The following is a 17,929-nucleotide window of genomic DNA, read 5'->3' on the forward strand; positions in this document are numbered from 1 at the left end:
AATATGGGTAGTCTAGGGTGATCATTTTGACAGAATTTATTTTGAAGACTGAGACACTTATGCAACATATGTTGCATAAGTGTCTCAGTCTTCAACTTATCGTTTTTTTTAAACCATTTATCAGAATTTATTTTACATATACACTTTACTAATTTTTTTTTCTTTTTTAACAAGTTGGCCGTCTCCCACCGAGGCAGGGTGACCCAAAAAGAAAATACTTTCATCATCATTCAACACTTTCACCTCACATAATCACTGTTTTTGCAGAGGTGCTCAGAATACAACAGTTTAGAAGTATATACATATAAAGATGTACAACATATCCCTCCAAACTGCCAATATCCTAAACTCCTCCTTTAAAGTGTAGGCATTGTACTTCCCATTTCCAGGACTTAAGTCCGGCTATATAAAATAACCGGTTCCCCTGAATCCCTTCACTAAATATTACCCTGCTCACACTCCAACAGCTCGTCAGGTCAAAATACCATTTGTCTCCATTCACTCCTATCTAACACGCTCACGCACGCTTGCTGGAAGTCCAAGCCCCTCGCCCACTAAACCTCCTTTACCCCCTCCCTCCAACCTTTTCGAGGACAACCCCTACCCCGCCTTCCTTCCCCTACAGATTTATACGCTCTCCATGTCATTCTACTTTGATCCATTCTCTCTAAATGACCAAACCACCTCAACAACCCCTCTTCAGCCCTCTGACTAATGCTTTTATTAACTCCACACCTTCTCCTAATTTCCACACTCCAAATTTTCTGCATTATATTTACACCACACATTGCCCTTAGACAGGACATCTCCACTGCCTCCAACCGCCTCCTCGCTGCTGCATTCACAACCCAAGCTTCACACCCATATAAGAGTGTTGGTACTACTATACTTTCATATATTCCCTTCTCACAATTATTGTAATAAAATTAACCTTAGAAAAATAATTTTTGATTAAAAAAATAACAAGGTACTGGTGCAACCACTGATTGTGATACTACCTTCATTTTTTCTTTAAATAATTTTAGTTCCTGGAGTACTATGCTACAAATTTTACTCAGGGCTCATCTTCATTCTCAGAACAGGAATTGTATTGCTTAGCAAAATCGTGCTCCTTCAATTTCATATATTTTTCTTGCTCTTGTAGTGCCTTTTTCAATTTACTCTTGTTCCTTGTTTTCTCATCCTATGACCCTTTCATTTTTCTCCTTTTTGAGATTATTTCAGTTAACTACTAAATTTTTTTTTTTAAATAAATTTAGTGATCTAATTTAAATTTAACAAACAGTTAAGGTGAACCAGCACAGCACACCTGGGTTGAGGATATGCCTGTGGTCAAGATCTACCAGGTACATAGATAGCCAGATACAGCTGTGCCTTAACTAACTGTCCCAGAGAGGTGCAGATCTACAGTGCCAGGCCTCTTTTTATTAATTTTGTGAGTATGGCAACTATTATCAGTTCAGAAAATTCCTTGAATTATTGTTACATCTTTCAGTGTTCTTTGCTGAGTCAAATGCAGTACCATACTAAATATTTCTAGTCAAGGTCAAATTTTTTTTCCAAGAATTACAGTGTAATGATTCAGCTGTAGGAAGTTACTTGTTATGCAAAATATTTTGTGCAGACAAATTAGTATTAATGAACTGTACAGGCAGTTGTATAGGGATTAGTTTTGTGTGACAATTCAGCACAAATAATTTCTGTAAATATAATATAGTAGATTTGATTATGATGGAGAGGTAATTGAATAAGCTAGTGGTATAAGATGCAACTGACATTTAAATTATTACATTTACTGTTTTCATTGAATTTATGGATGTAGAAAAGGGATATGATAGAGTGGATAGGGGAGCAATGTGACAGATGTTGCAAGTGCATGGAATAAGTGGTAGGATACTAAAAGCATGTTAAGTGTTGATGAGGATAGTGAGACTCAGGTGAGAGAGGGGATTTTCCCAAGATCTTTCAGTTAGGTTCAAAATTTTGGGTCCTTTGATTTGCATGAAGTGTTTACTCAGCTTAAGTCATACACTTGGAATATCAAGGACATACTGTATTTATTTCTTGTGTTATGTCCATGTGATCTGTGTAACTTTCAAGAATTGTTTTAGCTCAAGGTTAATGTCTGTTCAGAATATTCTGCATACATAATATGCACAGTAATACATGTGGATGCTTTGTTCATTAAGTTAAAAGCTTGAGAGGGATGTGTTGACCAGAATCAGATTCAGTCTTTTTTTTATATATATATATTTGACTTGAGTCCTGGAGATGGGAAGTACAGTGCCTGCACTCTGAAGGAGGGGTGTTAATGTTGCAGTTTAAAAACTGTAGTGTAAAGCACCCTTCTGGCAAGACAGTGATGGAGTGAATGATGGTGAAAGTTTTTCTTTTTCGGGCCACCCTGCCTTGGTGGGAATCGGCCAGTGTGATAATAAAAAAAAAAAAATATATATATTTTATTTAAATTATTATTATTATTATAATCAAGGGGAAGCGCTAAACCCGGAGGATTATACAGCGCCTGGGGGGGATGTGGAAGGCATTCAGGCTTAATTCGGGGAACTGGAGCACAGATCCAATTCCCTAAATCAAGAGCCCCTCACCAACATCAAGGAACCTTCCTTGAGGGGTATTTTATTTAAAACATTGCAAGGAATTCATTGTGTATTATTTATCTTTATGTTTAGTTATATACTTTTAGCTTTATTTAGGTTTTATCAGTACTGAATGCTAATTTATTTGTCCCCACCCAGTTATTATTATAATCAAAATTAAGCACAAAGCCCACAAGGGTCATAAAGCACTGCAGGGTGGAATGTGCTAAAGAAGGAATATGTGAAGATCCAAGACTAGTGAGGGTTAGGAATATTCAAGAGGCAGAGTCAGTGAGGGTCCTGGGGAGCGCTAAAGAAAAAATACATGTATAATCAAAGTTGGTATAATAAAGTAGCACATGTAGTCGACAAAAAGTCAGAGGGAGTATGCATCAAAGGTGGGGCATAGAGTGACGGCAACAAAGAGGGTGTATAAATCTTATGTAGAAGTTAGGGGTTGTCCCAGAAATGGTTGATAAGAGGGGGTAAAGAAGGCTTCGAGTATTAGGGGCTTGTGTAACCATGTTAGATCGGAGTGAATGGACAAGTGGTTTTAAATGGATGTGCTGTTTGAATATCAGCAAGGTTGGAATGACTTCTTTTTATAAGGTAGGTACAGTTCATTCTTGCTGTACATCAAATGTTTCTTGAGTTAGTGACCTCAGTTTTAGAGATAGTGAAGGGCTTTGTCTTGAACCCCTTGGAGTTTCATGTTGATTCTTGTTGTTAATGATGGGCACATGGACATTTGAGTAACTGATGTATCATCTTGTAGAAGTGCTTCTTGATGTGGGCTTGGGCCTATCTGAATCTATTCAGCAGGTGCCAACAGGCATTTGTTAAATTAACTTACCAACATATTTGGTGATAAGTTAATTTAGTTTAGCAGCCTGTCAGTTTCCTAATCCAAGATTGTATTGTCATCAGAGAAATGTATTATGATAGTGTCACATTACTGAGGTTAATTATTATTATTATAATCAAAAAAAGTGCTAAATCACTACTGAAGTTAGGATGGTATTACAATCTGGATGATTAAAGCTTCAACTAGCCTGTTAATTACCATATTATTCTTAGCTCATCATCCAAACTGTAATAAGAATATTTGTCCAGGAATACAAAATACACATACTATTTTTAATCTTTACTAGTAAATTATAAATATCATCCCAGAAATCATCCTTGATGATCATTATCCTCCCGGACAGAATCATTCCAGACAGAATCACAGATTATTATCCACCCGGAGAGGATCATCACAGATGATCATCCTCCCGGACATAATCACAGATGGTCATTAGCCTATGGTATTACCACAATTTACAGAACAAAGCCGAGCAAAACCTGTTTAGATAAGAGCACTAACTATACAGTTATCTTTCAGCTAATAACTGCAGCAGCCAAACTAGTACAGATATCATCTTTTTTATTTCAAGAAGTGCTAAACCAGTAGGAATCATACAGCACTAAAGCAGCCAGATGGAAAAGGATATGAGGGGAGTGCTAAACCCATGAGTCATACTGCCTGGTTTGATCCAGGTAAGTAAAGGGTAGGTCCAGTTACTTGGTTCAAGAGACCCATACTGGGATCAAGGAACTTCACTTGAGGGGCAGATTAGATCTGAAAAAGATTAGATTCAATTCCTCAGATCAGGAGCCCCTTTGTGGCAAGGGCTGCCCCTCTTCAAGGGTTGTGGATACTGACCCACCAAACAGGTCATCTTGGCAAAGACCCATAGCAAGAGACACTTTTCTGTTTCCTGACAAACAAACCACCACCAAGAGCCAAGGTTATGAAACAAGTTGTGAATTTGTATTTATTGAATGTCAAATATGCCACTTTATATATAATACACGTGTGTGTGTACATACACACATTTATTTATTTTGCAGCCATCACAAAAAAAAAAAAAAGCAATCAACAATGCAGAGCAACCACTGGAGAGAAAGAGGGGGAATGATGCTGCTGTAGGCCTTTTATGCAGAAACTTTAATTCTTCTTTAGGGGGGAACACATTTAGAAAACTGTAGTGCAGGAGAGCTTAAATAGGGCTGTCCAGGGCATGTGTCCTGGGACACACCTGCTCAGGCTTGCTGCATTCCATGTTTCTCACTGCATGATCTTGAAATGTTGAAATCACAGTATGAAAGGTCTAAAGCAGCACTACCCCTCCCCCCTCCTGCCCAATGGTTGCTTTACATACACTCACGCATACATACATTATTTATATATATTATATATTTATTTATTTTCCAACACGCTGGCCATGTTGAATTTCACATCATGAAAGTAAAAAATTGTGTATGGAGCACAATACTAGAGCTCAACTGATATATCCCAACAGTTGCAAGTCTACTGCTGCTCTGACTACAGTGCTGAACATTCAAAAGAACTATGTGGAAAGCCCCCCATTGTTGCTCTGTGTGGGGAACTTATATAATGGGTTGAGCAACAGTTGGGGTTACCATACAGAATTCTTTTGAACACTGTGGCATAGTTGGAGTAGCAATAAAGTTCCAGGTGCTGGACAACCAATTCTGTCTCCAGTATGCACATGGCCAGCAGTAACAGCCTGGTTGATCAGGCCCTGATCCACCACAAGGCCTGGTCGTGGACTGGGCCGCAGGGGCACTGACCCCTGGAACACCCTCCAGGTATACAGTATATATATATATAGATATGTATACGTACACACACACACACATTATATATTAATTTATTTTACAAGTATTATATACAGTCAATTCTACAAATATCACTTGAATTTGTACAAAAATACTCCTCTATAATATGAGGGATGAGGTTATATCACACATTTCCAGTTCATCCTAGTCTTCAAGCATTTACCGATTACTTCGACCAATACAGGCTCCATTCACAACTTGGACACATTAATATTTATGCAATTAAAGCCAAAATGTTAAATAATTTTTTTGACTTCATATAGAATTACTTTGCAAAATTTATTAAATTATACTAATACACCTTCAAAATAAGCCCTTGAAATAATTAAAGTAAAATACTTCAAATGTAGAAATCTTATTTAATATAATATAGTATATAACAGGTCATAATATAAATAAGTAAAATGCCACAAATTATGTGCAGATTAAGGAAACATTTGCAAATACATGACAACAAACAGGTCCACTACATTCCTGACAAATATGTAAAGTAACAAAAAATACAATATCAACCAAGGGACAAAAGTCTGGTGAGTAAATAAACCTAACTTGTGAGATATTGCACATTATTTCATTGATGAAAGAACATTGTCCTATTGATGAACTTTTTTTGTTCTGTATTCTCTCACGCAAAAAAAATCACTAAACCCATTTGTATCATATGACCAGAAACTAGTTTTTGTGGATTAAAAAAAAAATTAGTTTACTGTATTAAATATTTTTCATTATGACAGTAAAATGAAACGCAATTTAATAGGCTAACTGGGTAGGGAAAGTGTTTGGTAAATCCGAATGTCCATTATACAGTGGACCCCCAGTTTGCGATGGCATCGGTATCCGATAAATCCGGTATTCGATACATTTTAATGCAAAAATTTTGCCTCGGTTCCCGTTAAAAAACACGCCATACGCGATTCGTCCGAGATATGTCCACGTGTGGCCTGAACTGCCCCGTGTGTGCGCCAGTGTTTACAAGCCAGCCAGTGTGCTCACATCTAAGGATACATTCGGTACATTCCATATTATCACAGTGTTTTTGGTGCTTGTTTCTGCAAAATAAGTCACCATGGGCCCCAAGAAAGCTTCTAGTGCCAACCCTGTGGTAAAAAGGGTGAGAATTAGTATGGAAATTAAGAAAGATTTTGAAGGGTTTGGGGCTAACCCTGAGAAGCCTATGCCAGTTGTGGAATCCATTGTGCCTACTTCAAAAATTAAGGAAATGTGTGCAAAGTGGGTTGAACTGCAAACCTTTATGGATGAAAATCACCCTAACACAGCTATTGCAAGCCGTGCTGGTGACTATTACAATGACAATGTTGTGGCCCATTTTAGACAAATCGTAAAAGGAGGGGAGGTACAGAGCTCTATGGACAGATTTGTTGTGCGACAGAGGTCCAGTGACTCTCAAGCTGGTCCTAGTGGCATTAAAAGAAGAAGGGAAGTAACCCCGGAAAAGGACTTGCTACCTCAAGTCCTAATGGAAGGGGATTCCCCTTCTAAACAATAAGTTCGACACTCTCCCCTCCTCCCATCCCATCAATCATCACCAGATCTTCATTAAAGGTAAGTGTCATGTATTCTATTGTTAGTAGAGTACTATAAACTGTACATGTCTTCTTCAGTTTGTGTGCATTAAACTTAATATTTCATGTGGTAAATTTTTTTTTTCATACTTTTGGGTGTCTTGCACGGATTAATTTGATTTCCATTATTTCTTATGGGGAAAATTGATTCGCTTTTCGATAATTTTGGTTTACGATGAGCTCTCAGGAATGGATTAATATCGCAAACTGGGGGTCCACTGTTTCTGAATGATTGTTTTTTCGACGCTTATAACTGATGAACAATTTTAGAAATAATGGAGTTTGTCTATTAAATCCATCAACAACTTATCCAATGGACTGTAACAATAATGAACAATTCTGAAAATAATGGGCTCTGTCCATTACATTCAAACTTAATTTTCCCAGCTGACTGTAACAATAACTGACAATTCTGGAAATGATTTTGTCCAATAAATCTGAAATCTGTTAAATCTAGATTTTACATATTATTTTCTACTGGCAACTAAATCAGGCTTAATTTATAAAATTAATTTGGATTCAAGAAAGTTTGAAGAACAAAATTCAAAAACCTAATTAAAACACTTAACTGATAAACAAAAACATTTAAATATGTAAAATAACATTTTCAAGGTTAACTACCCTTAACTGCATCATGACAATTTGTCCACAAAAACAGAATGCCATGTGTATCCAAGCATTACATATTTTAATACTTTTTAACAATCTGATGTTTACAGTTTCACATTTACTCATGCTTGAGTAAAAAAGACTGAGAAAAATGAAAAATAAACATGAAAATACTGTACTAGAATATTTTTACAAAGAAACGAGTTTCTCAAATTAAATAATATTATACATGTGCAAAAAAAGTGAACTCAATACAGTACATAAAGTCAATAATACTGCAAGTGTGTGGCCATCTCCTCCATGATTCCTTGCATGAATATCTGAGCTAAAAATTTGTTTCATTCCAAGGACTTTGATATAATAGCAATGATTTACAGTGAAAATTCAATGAAAATACTTCTGTATATTATTACAAATTAATGTAAAATCTTATCTGATTTGTTCACAAATCTAACACTTCTATATATGATAAATGAATGGTATTTTTGTGTAAGTAGACTTGCTAACAAATTACTTAAAAGTTAGAATTCTTAATTGTGTGCTAAATTCCCCCCTCCCTCCCTCAAATAAATACCCCAGGTACTAATATTAGAAAAAATAAACATACCCTGTCACCAATGATATTACCTATGAATTAAATGTGTGTTGTAGTTGTGAATGCATCTCATTAACTATGCTGATAACTTTATATCAATACTTTACACTGAAATTGTCTGAGAACTGACAAATCAGGATTTCACTGTAGACACTAGGTGGACTATGATACAGGTCTCTGTAAACAGGAGCACAAGGAACAGCTTTTAATAATTTCAGAATGATGTCTATTATATTAGAATGTGTGTCACACTGACATTTAACAGTCCAACTGAGACAATTACTGAAATTTATAAAAAGCTGCATACACTTAATACTCCTTGGACACCCAGGGGTACAAGGAATTTAAAACACAGGTAGCAGTGTGTGCCATCAGACAGTATTTTGCCCTGAATACAGCTTACTCAAGATGTACATTATAGAGCTCTATCTAGAACAAAATGACATCCTAAAGAGGCTCACTCTTGTGTATGTGTTTTTAATTCCTTGTTCATTGGCTACTTGCCACTCGCTACACCTAGGGGTACAGGCATCCCAAAACATTTCAAAATAAGGTAGCTTCAGTAACCTTTAATAAATAATTTTTTCACACATACAAACATATAATAATACTCTGAAAAGACAAATACACCAGATGTGATTCTAGTATGCAAACCCAGGAAAACATTCATATAAAAACTATTGCAGAGATAAAATCCTTCATTTGAAACTTTTAAATTACCTTACGAAATCTTGACGATCCATTCAAAGCTACATGAATAACTGTATACTGAGGTTGGAGTATATTTTAATGTATAATAAAATGATTGGTAAGTTTATGAGTAATGTATTTTTTATGACATGGGAGAAGGAAAGTCCATAAGTTTAAAGGATGGAACAAGTAATTAAGTGATTTATTATAATTAAAATGTACTAAAAAAAATTTCACTCTTTGATGAGAATTAATTATTTTAGTTTTTAGAAGCCTTAGTTTACTTTATCCATCCTAATCAATGGAAAATTAAATGAAGTTTAACACAGACATGCTAAGTTCTTGTATTTGAAGAAATACATTCTATATACATAAAATGAAAGCTATTTCAGAAGTGTTTAAGTGAGGAAAGGAATCGCATAAAGTAATTTATTATATATGTATAAAAAAATTCACAAGAAGGAAATAGGAATGTATGACAGGGATGCAACATGATGCAAAATAAATCTGAATTTCAAAAAAAATTGATGAATAATTGTTCAATACACATCTGGTTAAGGATAATAATGATGAGATGAGCCTAAGTTCACAAAATCATGGTGAATTAGTGTGAATGAAAATAATGAATTTTTCCAATCATTGTTTAAATATCTACATATTTATCTAATATACATACATCTTTCAAAAGATGGGTTCTATGTACATTTCACAGCCATGAGGAGACACAAAGTCTCATAAGTGATGTCTTGAGTACCACAAGACACACTGAGGTACAGGACATGTTTAACTTTAAGAAGGTTTCTTGAAGTTTTGCCCTCTAATTTCACTTCACAGTTTCAATGTCGACACTATATTAGTATGGTCTTCGACACTACCAGAACTTCTAATTTTGACATCTCTTGTAGCATTTCAAAGCAAAAACAGACATGAAAACTTTCCAGTAATTCATGTAACATGAGAACTAAATGAAATATCATGCTCACAACATGCAAGAGATCTTTAGGTTATTAATGCTAGGGTAAATATGCAACTAATACTATATACAGGCTTTAAGGGAAATCTTTTTGATATGCTGGAGGTCTGTCTTTTCCCCATTCTTGTGAGGGTCTATCAGGTCTTTCCATTCTTTCCTTTGGAACCCATTCTGGACGGTGAGCACCAAATGGTGGAGGCCTATGTGGCATTGGGCCTGGTTGTGGTGGGCCTCCATACATGAGTGGGCCAGGGGGATGTGGAGGGTAATACGATGGACCATATCCACCTGGAGGTCCATAGGGATGTTTGGGATGATGAGGACGTGGACCCCATTCTCCACCTCTGTGATATCCATGAGGTTTATACCCTTCACGATGGTAACTTCCTCCACCTTCTCTCTTATAGTCTTGAGGATACCGGCTGAAAATAAAATGGTAAGTTTGATTTCAAAAACAATTACTAGTGGAACCCCGGTTTTCAAACTTAATCTGTTCCAGAAGGTCATTTTAAAACTGAAATGTACTTCAATTACACTTACAAAACTACAAAAAAAAAAGGTGTATTAAAAATCACAAAATATACAATACAGAAAAAATAAAAAATAATGTTTTTTTTAACACGTTGGCTTTCTCCCACTGAGGCAGCATGGCCTGAAAAAAGAAACATTTTCACCATCATTGACATTATCACTGTCTTGCCAGAGTAGCACAGATACAACAATTTAGATGTTCCTCCAAACAGCAAATATCTCAAACCCCTCTAGAATGCAGGCACCATACTTCCCACCTCCAGGAAAATATTTACTGTACAATATTTCAATTTCAAGGAATTTCAGCGACCCATCTAATACCTTGGCTGGTAAAGGTAGAAAGCTGAAAGTGAACATAGATAAGAGTAAGGAAATGAGGGTATCAAATGGCTTAGATAAAGAAAATTGGATATCACACTGGAGGGAGTATGGAAGAATTGAATGTTTTCAGATATTTGGGAGTTGACTTGCCAGCAGATGGGTTTATCAATGATGAGGTTAACCATAGAATTAATGAAGGAAAAAAGGTGAGTGGTGTGTTGAGTATCTGTGGAAATAAAAAACGTCATCCATGCAGGCAAAGAAGGGAATGTACGAGAGTATAGTGGTACCAACACACTTATATGGGCATGAAAAATGGGCTGTAAATGCTGCAGCGAGGAGGCAGTGGAGATATCCTGTCAAAGGGCAATGAGTGGTGTAAATATCATGCAGAGAATTCTAGTGTGGAAATTAGGAGGTGGTGTGGAGTTACTAAAAGTATTAGTCAGAGGGCTGAAGAGGGGCCGTTGAGATGGTTTGGTCATTTAGAGAGAACGGAACCAAGTAGAATGACTTTTTTTTTTTTTTTCAACAAACCGGCTGTATCCCACCAAGGCAGGGTGGCCCAAAAGGAAATACGAAAGTTTCTCTTTTTAAATTTAGTAATTTATACGGGAGAAGGGGTTACTAGCCCCTTGCTCCTGGCATTTTAGTCGCCTCTTACAACACGCATGGCTTACGGAGGAAGAATTCTGTTCCACTTCCCCATGGAGAAAAGAGGAAATGAGGAATGACTTGGAGAGCATAAAAATCTGTAGGAAAAGGAAGGCAGGGTAGGGTAGGGGTCGGCCCCGAAAAGGTTGGAGGGAGAGGGTAAAGGAGGTTTTGTGGGCGAGGGGCTTGGACTTACAGCAAGCGTGCGTGAGTGTGTTAGATAGGAGTGAATGGAGATGAATGGTTTTTGGGAACTGACGAGCTGTTGGAGTGTGAGCAGGGTAATATTTTGTGAAGGGATTAAGGGAAACCGATTAGCCAGACTTGAGTCCTGGAAATGGGAAGTATAATGCCTGCACTTTTAAGGAGGGGTCTGGGATATTGGCGGTTTGGAGGGAAATCTGAACTGTTGTATCTGGGGGCCTCTGGAAAGACAGTGATTATGTATGATTGATGGTGAAAGTGCTGAATGATGATTAAAGTTTTTTTCTTTCTTTATGGGTCACCCTGCCTTGGTGGGGGATGGTCGACATGTAAAAAAAAAAAAAAATCCATTAACACATCAATATATGAGAGCATATGTACCAAAACTATTAAAAACTACTTAATTTACACTTTCCTATTACTTTACCTCAATAATAACACCCCGATAAAATTCGTTTGTATTAGTGATAGAGTGGGGAGGTCTCTTCAATTTTCCACTCCAATACGGTATAGCAATTTTAATACATATTAACAACTTTAAATGAATTTTTAACACTAAAAGTGTTAACTCCCTAACTTGGTTACAAATTCACACATCACAATCACAATGGTGGTTCGGTTATGCTGTCAAAAAATGTCTGTCTTCACACTTCTGATGTGTGCCTCATAATATGCCTTCTAAACTAGGGATGCCTCTTATTACTAGTGATAACCATTTTCCCAGCAAAAGCTCAAAAAAGTGGTGAAAAAGACATAACTGCAGAGGAACTTTGTGACATTTCACCTGTAAAACAGGCTTCTTCAGAAATATGCAATTGCAGATAGAAGTCTTTTTCACCACTAGTCAGCACTGCAATATTTGTCTCCAAGCATTTATGAGGAAATGCCAATGCCAACACATGAATTTAAAAATCAAATGATTGGTTTTAATCAAGGCCAGAGATGTTATAAACTCAAGGGCCATGTTGCTTAACTAACCTTAGTTGCTAACATTAATGGAAAGGTACTGATTCTTGGAACATCTGACATGCAAAATTTTACTATAAAGCATTAATCATGGCCATGATTACATACCCTTCTCCTTTTCATATTATTTTGGTACACTTCTTGCCTGGTGCCTCACTAGTAAGTTTCCTACTATTAAGATATTTTGTTCAACAGTATTTTATTAAATGCCTCAAGCACATTACATCATATTTCCTGCCTGCCTTAAACTTTTCAGGCTACAAACTATTATAACTATAGTACATGAAATATATTCTAATCTACATGTTTCCAATGTCACCCCCCTGGTATCAAAATTCCAAATTTATAAAATCTCTCTCCTGTTCTGTTACTGTTATTGCCACCTGAAATCGCCTACAACCATCCACCTTCAACAGATTTCATTCTCGTCACTGAAATTTTCAGCTGTCATTTCTTCTTAAAACAATGTTTTTATCTGTATAGAAAAACAGATCTAACTATATCGCTCACGGATATTTACAGTAAAGAACTAACCATGGTGCAATTACATCCAGAACATAAATCCAGTGTAAGCGTGGAGTTAATAAAAGTATTAGTCAGATGGCTGAAGAGGGGTTGTTGAGGTGGTTTGGTCATTTAGAGAGAATGGATCAAAGCAGAATGACATGAGAGCATTTAAATCTGTAGGGGAAGGAAGGCGGGATAGGGGTCGTCCTCGAAAAGGTTGGAAGGAAGGGGTAAGGGAGGTTTTGTGGGTGAGGGGCTTGGACTTCCAGCAGGCATGCGTGAGCATGTTCGATAGGAGTGAATGGAGACGAATGGTATTTGGGACCTGATGATCTGATGGAGTGTGAGCAGGGTAATATTTAGTGAAGGGATTCAGGGAAACCAGTTATTTTTATATAGCCGGACTTGAGTCCTGGAAATGGGAAGTACAATGCCTGCACCCTAAAGGAGGGGTTTGGGATATTGACAGTTTGGAGGGATATGTTGTGTATCTTTATACGTATATGTTTCTAAGCTGTTGTGTTCTGAGCACCTCTGCAAAAACAGTGATTATGTGTGAGTGAGGTGAAAGAGTTGAATGATGATGAAAGTAATTTCTTTTTGGGGATTTTCTTTCTTTTTGGGTCACCCTGCCTCGGTGGGAGACGGCCGACTTGTTAAAAAAAAAAAAAAAGGTAATTATTATTATTCTCATTCTCAGTACATTTATGCAATATTTACTTGCTGTAAGCCTAAAGTCAACCAATCATGTTAATTCCAATAAATTAAAGTAGTTCATTTGCTTGATTTTTCTACATACCTCTCTTTGAAATCCCTTGCCCCTGGATTGCCATGCCAGTCTCGGCCAGGTCCGGCATGATTGCGGTAATAACGGTCTCTATCACGCTCTCTGTCCCTCTGTCTGTCTCTATCGTTGCGTTCTTTCTCTCTCTCACGATCCCGGCTCTTGTCTCTATCGCTCCATTTCTCACCTTCTCGGCCCCTAAAAAACAAAAATATAAATTAAATTTCACTCTAAAGTGGTTTATAATGACATTCATAAGAATGAGTAGAATAAAAACAGATTTGATTATGGGAAATCAAATAAACATACTGTATTTTCCATGAAGTCCCATGACTGGTTTATAGTTAGTGTCTTGTGCCAAGCCAAAAGAAAATTGACACCTGGTCAGACAAAATTGGTTTACACTAACATGAAGTCAGAACTAGGCAAGCAGGGAGATACATATTCACAGATTCATAATGCATTTATTTCAATCCAAAGATAGGCTGGCTGGTTAGCAGTAAAAAGAGGTAACGTAAAAGGAAGGAAAATTATATATTCATTTTGTTTTTGCATACAAGCATTTGATACATGTGTGGTAAGCTCAATTTTTTGGTAAACATAGTCAAGGAAAATGGAATATTCATGTTATACTGGACTCACATTATGTGAATTGACTTTCTGTGCCATGGTACAGGAATGCATCTATCACATCTATACTTGTACAGCCATTCCTTGCTTAATAACGAAAATAGAAACTGTAAGAATGGATCTTTAAGCAAATATTGCTGAGTCAGAAAGGCTGGATCCAGCAAATTAAGTTGTTAAACAAGACCAAGTTGGTCATTATTATTATTATTATGCGAGCACTCGTTAAGATAGGGATGACTGGACTATATATGGATTAGAGCACAATATGATCAACAGAAGTTAAAAACATTAATAAGAGTTATCAGATAATTTTCAAATACAGTATACAATAGTCCCCACATATCCACAAGGAATATGTTCCAAGACCTACCGTGGATACCCAAAACCGTGAATAGTAGCAAACCCTATCCATAAGTCATTTTTTGTTTACATACATACCTACAAAAAATTTGAACTGATAAATTATGCACACTAAGTAGAGAATTAACAATTTTCACAGCTGGGAAGCACTTCATGACTTCTCTTAGGCTTTGCACAACTCCCACCATCACTACTTTTATGCTGTGATGCCACTATTAAGCAAAATTGAGGGTTATTTTTGGGCCGCGGTAAACCCTGGATGACTGGAACTGCAGAAACCAAATCCATGGATATGGGGGTTCTACTGTAATACAATTTGAGCCAGAACATATGCATGCACAACTAACTTGGGTGCCCACCCATTATAAGGCTTCTTGGATGGACTATGGCCACCACCTTCCTCCATTCTTCTTTTCTGGGAATGATGTTTGTCTCTGCTTTCCTTGTCTTTCTTTTTGTCATGGTCTTTCTCCTTCTTTTCTTTCTTATCTTCTTTTTTAGTTTTATCATCTTTATCTTTCTCTCCTTCTTTCTTATCCTCTTGTATTTTTCTATTCTTTTTGTACAACTTGTGAAGTTTCCTTGCATCATATTCGGTAAACTTAGACACAAACTGCCACAACAAACTGCAAGATAAAAGAAAAAGTAAATGTCATATACTGTAATAACCTTTTCCCTAACATGCTGAGAACAAACATCAGAGTATCCACTAATATCCCATTACTCACTGCTGCATTAATAAGCCTGCCCAGAGTTGCCAGCTTAGCTCTTTATGCACAAGATTCAGGATTTTTTTTTTTTTTTTTTTTGCTAATCCTTGGGGCCTATTTTTTTGGAAATTGCACAGCAGTACTATTTTAGCACTTTTTACTAAACAACATAGATGACTGATATACCTTTTCCATTCTCGTACAGAGTCTGGATCCTTCAGAGACTCTAGGCAACGTTCAATGTGGTCCCCTATTTGAACTAGACACCGTCTAGTGTGATGAATTTGCTCTTCCTGGTTCAGACTCTCATTAGGATTATCAAGAGTTTTCAATGCTTTCTTCATGGGCCTCATCTTCTCTTTGCACTGAAAAAAAAAAAAAAGTTTTATCTCATTATTGTCTGATTCATAGCAGCAGAACCATCCTCATCTAGAAACTAAGATTAAAATGCATTCAAATTGTCTATTCTAAAATCATACTGATTCTTCCTCCATGAGCCATGTGTGTCATAAGAGGCGACTAAGATGTCGGGAACAGGGGCTAGTAAACCCCCCCCCCCTTTTTTTAACAAGTCGGCCGACTCCCACCGAGGCAGGGTGACCCAAAAAGAAAGAAAATCCCCAAAAAGAAAATACTTTCATCATCATTCAACACTTTCACCTCACTCACACATAATCACTGTTTTTACAGAGGTGCTCAGAACACAACAGTTTAGAAGCATATACGTATAAAGATACACAACATATCCCTCCAAACTGTCAATATCCTGAACCCCTCCTTTAGAGTGCAGGCATTGTACTTCCCATTTCCAGGACTCAAGTCTGACTATATAAAAGTAGCCCCTTCTCCTGTATAAATTAGTATATTTAAAAAGAAACCTTTAGTTTTCTTTTTAGGTCACCCCCCCCTCCCCTTCTCTCTCTCTCAAGTCTCTCTCACACACTCACTCACGCACGCATGCACGTGCACACCCACACCCACCCACCCACCCACACACACACACACACACACACACACACACACACAAAACTTCTCAGGCTGTTTTTATAAAAATCTTTTTCAGTGAATCGAACACTTAAGATTTTTAAACATTTTAACTTAATATTTTAATTTCAAAATTTAATCACATCAGATACAGATAGAGAGGTACATAATGGTTCCCAGGACTTTGTTCCTGGGAAGAGTCGCATGAACAGTACAATGAGACATATTCAGTGCATTACAGCAGCAAATCTCTATAGTGGACTATTTCTGAAGAATGATGTTTTGAACATGATTATATACCTGTGGCTGGTTTTGAGAGATGTTTTGCTCTCAAAGCCGTGTCTCAGGCAAGAGTTCATTGTTGACTGGCTGATCAAAAGGGCTGTTTCTGCCAGTGGCTTACAAGCATACAAAGACATTACAACCTGGCAATAAATCTGTTTTTTTTTTTTTTAACACATCAACCGTTTCCTGAGACAGGGTGACCAAAAAAATCACTCACTCCATCACTGTCTTGCCAATACTACAGTTAAAAAACTGCAACATATCTCCACCCCTCCTTCAGAACACAGGCATTGTACTTATCACCTCCAGGACCCTGAATCCTTCAAAAATGTTACTTTGCTCACACTCCAACAACACGTCAAAATATTGAATATGAAACAATGTAATGTAAACTCTGTGATCCAACTAACTGTGATGCTTACCTCATCCCATAGAGGGTGAGTTTTATCCAATTCTTTTGTTTCATCTAAAGGAACTGGCTCTCCATTTGCAGTAATATGCACTGGTCCAGCTTTCTTCTCTTTATCCTTTTTTTCTTTTTTATCTTTCTTCTCCTTCTTCTTCTTTGCTTTTTCTGCATCTTTGATGTCTGTCTCTTCCTTAACTTTATCTCCATCTTCTTTTTCTTCCTTAATATCTTTTGATTTTGGCTTTGATTCCTTGTGTTCCTTTTGTTCCTAATATAAAAAGACAAAAGACAATATTTGTAATTAACGTAATAAAATTACAATAGTTTCATAGTAACTTGTGAAAATTTAGTTAAACGGCTGATCAGCTGATCAGGTTATATGCTACAACTGCCTCATTTCCTTTATGAAGATGGAATACAATTTAATAACTAAAGTGTAATGAATGCTTGTCAATGCTCAATAATAACCCACATAGAGACAGAAACTCATAATTTATCTGTGTATTTTGTTCCCCTTCTGAGATCCTCTCTCAGGAATGGGTGGAGTTTGAACTCATGTTGACCAAGTTGTAAAACTCACCAGAGGTTCAAACCCCACCTGTTCCGTGGTCTGTTTCCAATTGTTTTATGATTTCGTATGTCATTATGGTACATAATACTGACAAATGTATTAGAGACAAAAACAGGGAAATATATAGTAGCATGGGGGTCAGACCTCTTTATTTTCTTCCTATGGGAGCAAAATTCTAAATATTTTCATCCACTAAGACTAAGGTCTTGGTTCCAATGTCCACAATTTTTCTTTTTTTTCTTTTTAAACATCAGATGTCTCCCACCATTTAACATATATTT

The 17,929-nt window shown here is 36.8% G+C and overlaps 1 protein-coding gene across 4 annotated transcripts in view; it reads right to left on the minus strand.

Moving 5' to 3' along the window:
- Positions 1-3,728: 3,728 nt before the first annotated feature.
- Chd1 (chromodomain-helicase-DNA-binding protein 1) overlaps positions 3,729-17,929 on the minus strand; it is a 78,020-nt gene continuing 63,819 nt past the window's right edge. For 3 of the 4 annotated variants that reach the window (XM_053797488.2, XM_053797489.2, XM_053797485.2), the window contains exons 27-31: positions 17,091-17,345; positions 15,586-15,764; positions 15,037-15,315; positions 13,715-13,897; positions 3,729-10,154 (exon numbers count right to left, since the gene is read on the minus strand). In XM_053797488.2, the coding sequence (XP_053653463.1) occupies positions 9,809-10,154; positions 13,715-13,897; positions 15,037-15,315; positions 15,586-15,764; positions 17,091-17,345 (1,242 nt within the window). In that variant the 3' untranslated portion in view covers positions 3,729-9,808. The remainder of the gene's footprint in view (positions 10,155-13,714; positions 13,898-15,036; positions 15,316-15,585; positions 15,765-17,090; positions 17,346-17,929) is intronic. The other variant, XM_053797486.2, reaches the window with a different exon arrangement.

This window comes from Cherax quadricarinatus, chromosome 86, assembly GCF_038502225.1.
Source record: "Cherax quadricarinatus isolate ZL_2023a chromosome 86, ASM3850222v1, whole genome shotgun sequence".
Taxonomy (NCBI): domain Eukaryota; kingdom Metazoa; phylum Arthropoda; class Malacostraca; order Decapoda; family Parastacidae; genus Cherax; species Cherax quadricarinatus.